Below are 6094 nucleotides of genomic sequence, written 5' to 3' on the forward strand. Positions count from 1 at the left end.
AAACAAAAAATATAATGAAAAATAATAGAATAAAAAATTATTTTTCAAATATTTTTATATTTTGGATGGCAATTCAATTACAAATTTTGTGTTGTAAAGGTGAACAAAAATAAAATAATATTTTATTTTAATTTTAAATATTAATTTGAACATAATAAAAATAATTTTACAAAATTAAAGAAATAATTTTAAAATATTTTTTTTTTCTGTAATTCTAGGTGAAAATAAAATTACAGAAAAAATATATGGAGAAATTGGTAAAGATATTACAATTAAAGCAGAATTTAAAAATATAAAAAATAAAAATATTTCAATAAGATGGGAACCAGTTTATTCTAGTGCAATTGTTGATAAACGTTTTGAAATTAAAAATGAAATTAATACTGAAAATTTAACATCAATTTTGAAAATAATTAATTTTCATAAAAAAGATGAAGATATATTCCTTTGCTATTTGAATAATGAAGGTAATATCTTTAAAAGTTTTGAAATCATTGCAATTGGTAAGTTTTCTTACATAATTTTTATGATCCAAATATAAAAAAAAAAAAACAATTACAATAAAAATATGGAATCATTATTAATTTAATTTATCTATTATTATTTGTTTTTTTTTAACTTTATTAAATTAAAAATTTAATTGTTTTTATATTTCAACTCTATTATAAAATTTTAAATAATAAATTTAGTGCAATTATTTGTTAAATAATCATTGTAAATTTTATATTATTTTAAAATATACATACTCAAATACAATATTTTTGGAAATTATTTTTGAAATTTTTAAGCACAAGCCTAATATCTTATAGCTATACTTAGTTAAGTCTATAGGAATTTCAAAATAGTTACATTTTATGTTATATGAAAAGAAATACAATAAATATTAAAAATATAAATTTAAAACTTTTAAATTTGAAATCATAATTTTAATTTTGTTTTTTCTTTTACAGAAACTATTTCAATTGATCATAAAACATGGGTTGAACAATTATACGATATTAAAGTTTATGCTAGAATTGGTCAAACAATAAAATTTATAACAAATGGTTTTGTTAAAGATTATTTTTTTGATTGGTTTCAATATAAAAGCGAATCAGAACATCCAATAATTTTAAATGATTATAAAAAATATTTGTATACAAGTGCAAATGAAATATCTAATTTGACTATAAGAGATTTAACATTAGATGACACAGCTAAATATAGTTTATTTTATTTAGAAAGAAATCCGTGGAATGTATTTGAACTGAACGTTCTTGGTAAATCAAATTTATATTTATTTATTTTTAAAGAAATATTAATGTGAAATAAAATTTTTTTACTTATTCTTTTAGATGATATTTTAATTCAAATGAAAAAATTTCATTATTTTCAAAATTCATCTGAAATTCGAAAAGAAATTGTTTGCCGTGTTTATGCTCAATTAAATGAAACGATTTCATTTCACATTTGTAATACAACATTAAGTGATGAATGCTCTAATTATGAATTAATAACATCAAGTGATAATATAACCGAAATAAAAAGAAATTCTTATGAAAATGGTGTAATTAATTATATATTATTGTATCCATATAAGCATTCTGGTAAAGTTAAATGTTCATCATCAACAAAAAATTCAAAAGAAACTGTTGTTAAAATTGCATCATTTCCTAGTACATTCTCTATAACACCATATATAGATATTGATCAAGAAAATACTAAAAATACGAATGAAAATAAAATTGAAATACTTAAAAATGGTACAGTAATTTTTAGACTTGGTAGAGAAGTACATTTAGAATGTGCTGTTAATTCAGAAAGATTTGAAAATAATATAAAATGGTTAGATCATACTGATACAGAACTTGGTAAAAATAATGATCAATGTAAGTTTTACTTTATTTTATATTAAAAAAAAAAATTAATTTAAATTTAAATGAATTCAATGTGAAACTAAATATTAAAAAATTATAAATTTTTTTTTAATAGATACTGTTACAAAAAGAACTGAAGAATATTTAAATACAAAATTTTATATTTCAACATTATCAATAAGTCCATTGTATGAGGAAATTGAAGAAAATTATACATGTAGTGCTTATTCTTCAATCTCACATGATTATGTGTTGAAAGTGTTAAATGTTGTATTTAAAAGTACGTATATTTATTTGATATTTTATATAAAATATTCAAATTATTTTTGTGTTTTAAATATTTTTCTATAATGTATTTATAATTAAGAATTATAATTAAAAACAATATAATTAGTTGGATCATAAATTAGGGCGTTCTCTTTAATTTAAGCATTTAACAATTTCTAGCATTTTAAACTAATTTAAATTTAATGTTAATGTTTTTTTTTTAAATTTTTAACACTTAAAATTATTTTTTTTTTAAATATTTTTAGTATTCAAAATTTGCGATTTTCAAATAATCAAATTTCAAATCAATTATGTATCTCGTAAAATTTAGAAAACTTGAATATTTATATTTAATAATTTACTTAATCATGAAAACTCATGAAATTGATTCAAATTGAAAAAAATGTATTATCCGTACTAAATCAAATTTTAAAATTTATATTAACAACTTTGATTTTCTATTAAATTAAAAAATAAATTATTTTAAATAAATTTTATGATGTACAATTTAAAAATTAAGTATTTTATCTTAATTCTATTAAATATTTTTGTTCGATATGTCTGATTTAATTTATATAATAAAATACATATTACATACATAATTTAATTATTAAGTTTTAGTTTTAAAATTTAACAAATTATTTCTGTTTTTATTTTATTTTTTTTACAATTTAGGACCAGAAAGACCAATAGCCGTATGGATTATTATAAAACTTATATTACTCGCTCTTCTACTATTGTTAGTTTTAATTGAAATCGTACGAAAAATAAAAGTAAGTAAATTAATAATTCTAATTTAATATGTATATAATGATTACATTAGATTTACAATGAATTTAAACAGACAATATTACTAATTAATTAATTTAATTACTAAAATCAACTGCAAATGCTATAGTAACGCGATTAATCCCCATATAAGACAATCATTTCAATTCTATATGATTGTAAAATATTTATCTAGCTTAATACTGAACTTCTCATATTCTAAATGATGTGACTGCTACAGTTGATAAATTACTGTTTCTTTAGTTTCACGATTACTGTCCATTTGATATTTGATATTGATTCCATTTGATTTGTATATCAAACAAACGTGTCCGTATGCTCCTAAAATTTAATTATTATTATTTAATCATTACTGAAGAAATTAATTCGATATTTGTTCTTCAGACTCAAACATAAATATTTTTGTATTTATCACTGTTCTTTAAAATCTCACAAATTTTCTTGAGCTTAGTTCTAAAAAATTTAAAAAATTAATCATCAATACTGGATGATGTTGATTTTATCCTGAAGTTGATCCTTTTATCTGCGATCTCTAAAATATAATAAGAAAACATATTTAATATTATTAATTTCACATACTATGAAAATAAAATTTACCAATTATATTTCAATTATTCCAATTATTGTCTGCATATTATAATATAAAATTCTAAGTTTAACTTTGAACTACTAAATTTGTTCACTTTAAAAATTTATAACGAATTTAAAATATAATCAAAAATTACATTAACAATTTTAAATTATCAATATTTAAATATAATTTTAATTTTTTATTATTTAAAGGCTGCAAAAAGAAAAAGTATATTCCCTGAACCGATGGGTCTTAACAAAATGGCTGATTCATCATTCCCACTTTTTGATTTTATCAAATATTTACCATATGATAAATCATTTGAATTCCCTGAAAAACGATTGACTTTAGGTAAGAACATTTTAAAATATAAATTTTAATTACTTATATTCCAATATTTCCAGAGCTATCAAATAATTTAAGAATTTTAATATTAACAATAATTTATTGTGTTCACATGTTTTTTTTTATATTTATCGCATTTTAAGCGGATGTTTTCTCTTCTCTCACAAATTTAAAAATACAAAAATACCCACATCTAGCAATAGACTTAAGTACTCCCTTCATAATTACTCTCCTCTAAATCACATTTTTACACATTTCTCGGACTTCAGCAATAATTTAAGAAGAGCAAAACGAGTTCAGACGCCCTTTGTTTAATATGTGTTAAAAGACCTTATAATTTAAATTTAGAATAATTTAGAAATTATTAATTAATAAAAAAAAAAATGTTTATTTAATTTTCAATAAATAAGGTAAATGTCTCGGATATGGTAATTTTGGTATGGTACATCAAGGAATTGCAAAAAAAATTTTACCAAAAGAAGAAAAAACTCTTGTTGCCGTGAAAACTGTTAAAGATGTTAAAAATTCTGAAGCAATTGGTTGTTTAATATCTGAAATGAAAATTATGATTCATTTAGGAAAACATTTAAATGTTGTTAATTTATTGGGTGCCATTACAAAAAATGTTAACAAAGGTAAAAAAAAACAGAATACCATTCAAATTTAATTAAAATATTTTAATTTTAATATTTTTATATTTTAAAGGTGAATTAATGGTAATCGTTGAATATTGTCGTTATGGAAATTTAGAAATGTTTTTAAGAAATCATCGTAGTAAATTTATTAATCAAATTGATCCAATAACTGATGCTATTGATCCAAAAATTACTAAAGATCTATTAACTGGGTAATTGCAATATTTGATTTCTTTATATTAAAAAAAAATATTTAAAATTATGTTTTTTGTTTCTATAGAGATAATAATACTGGAAGATTATCAACTGCAACTGATTCCACTTATATACCATCTAATACAGCTCTTATTCAACCTAGTACATCAAGAATTTCAAAAAGTGATGATATTGAAGATGATAATTTATCGAAAGGTAAATCAAATGACCGAATTATTTTTTAATATTTTTTTCATATTTTCTTTTGATTATTAAATAAAACAGTTAAAAATGAACCAAATAATTCGAATATGTTTGAAACATTAACAACAACTGATTTAATATGTTGGGCATACCAGATAACACGTGGTATGGATTTTATATCAAAACGTAATATTATGCATGGTGATTTAGCAGCTAGAAATATATTATTAGCTGATGATAATATTGTTAAAATATGTGATTTTGGTTTAGCTAAAACAATGTCAGATCAATATGGTAATTATATTAAAAAACAGGGTGGACAATTACCAGTTAAATGGTTAGCAATTGAATCATTACAAGATAATAAATTTAGTATTAAATCGGATGTATGGTCATTTGGTATATTATTATGGGAATTATTTTCATTGGGATGTACACCATATCCTGGTATTAGTGCAAGAGATTTTGATTTTGTATTAAAATTAAAAAGTGGTTATCGTATGGAAAAACCAGAATATGCAAATCAAGAATTGTAATTGAAAATTTTGAAATTTTTTATTTATATCCAAAAAAAATACCATTCTTTTTAATTTTTTTTTTATTTACATTTCTGTATGCAAAAAAATATATATAACGTAGATATGATATAATGATGAAATGTTGGCAAGAAGCACCAGAAGATCGTCCCAAATTTTCTGTATTAGAAAATAATTTTGAAAAATTTCTGGAAGACGATATATATACGGTAATATGTCATCAAAACTTAAACTAAAAATTTTTAAATTATAATTTTAATTTGAGTTTTGATTTCTATTATAGCATTATATACATATGAATGAACCATATCTTCAAGCGAACGAAGAATATTTTAAGAAACAGGATGAAAAAAAGCATAATTATTTAACAATATTGAATGCACCAAATGATGCCGAACCAAAATATTTAAATGATGTTTCTGGATACCTAAGAAGTGTAAGAAATTTTGAGAAAAAAAATATCAAAATGAATCGATATGTAAAAACACCTTTGACGGAAAACCTCCAGTTTGATTTTAGGGACAATGATCGGAATTCACCACGTTATGAGAATAATTTTAATAGTTTGAAGAAGAGGAAATCTTGAAAAGAATTTGATTTTTTTCCTTAACAATTTAAAAAATTTTTTACATGTATTGTAATGTTTTTTTTTTTAAACTAAAAATTATGGTAATAAAAAAAATATTTCATGCCATT

At 20.6% G+C, this 6094-nt stretch overlaps 1 protein-coding gene across 3 annotated transcripts; it reads left to right on the plus strand.

Annotated features, from left to right (window-relative positions):
• LOC129612931 (vascular endothelial growth factor receptor 2-like) lies at positions 1-6094 on the plus strand. Of its 3 annotated transcripts, XM_055526782.1 has the most exons (14): positions 1-99; positions 219-503; positions 951-1259; positions 1335-1868; positions 1972-2136; positions 2799-2896; positions 3696-3834; positions 4239-4463; positions 4534-4675; positions 4744-4874; positions 4944-5394; positions 5502-5607; positions 5682-5834; positions 5907-6094. In XM_055526782.1, the coding sequence occupies exons 1-14, from the start codon at positions 15-17 to the stop codon at positions 5982-5984; spliced, it is 2901 nt and encodes a 966-aa protein (XP_055382757.1). In that variant the 5' UTR covers positions 1-14; the 3' UTR covers positions 5985-6094. The 3 variants fall into 3 exon arrangements, with proteins under 3 accessions (XP_055382757.1, XP_055382755.1, XP_055382756.1); XM_055526780.1 differs by having other exon boundaries at positions 5682-6094; XM_055526781.1 differs by having other exon boundaries at positions 219-467; positions 5682-6094.

Source organism: Condylostylus longicornis, unplaced genomic scaffold, assembly GCF_029603195.1.
Source record: "Condylostylus longicornis isolate FDR11 unplaced genomic scaffold, ASM2960319v2 ptg000079l, whole genome shotgun sequence".
In the NCBI taxonomy this organism is placed as follows: Eukaryota; Metazoa; Arthropoda; class Insecta; order Diptera; family Dolichopodidae; genus Condylostylus; species Condylostylus longicornis.

What these genes read in the sequence shown, in the direction of transcription:
- LOC129612931 (XM_055526780.1), top strand. Translation starts at nt 15, where the DNA reads ATGAAAAATAATAGAATAAAAAATTATTTTTCAAATATTTTTATATTT. An exon ending in TGGTAAAAATAATGATCAAT is followed by an intron (nt 1,869 to 1,971) that starts GTAAGTTTTACT and finishes TTTTTTTAATAG; the next exon opens with ATACTGTTACAAAAAGAACT. An exon ending in ACTAAAGATCTATTAACTGG is followed by an intron (nt 4,676 to 4,743) that starts GTAATTGCAATA and finishes TTGTTTCTATAG; the next exon opens with AGATAATAATACTGGAAGAT.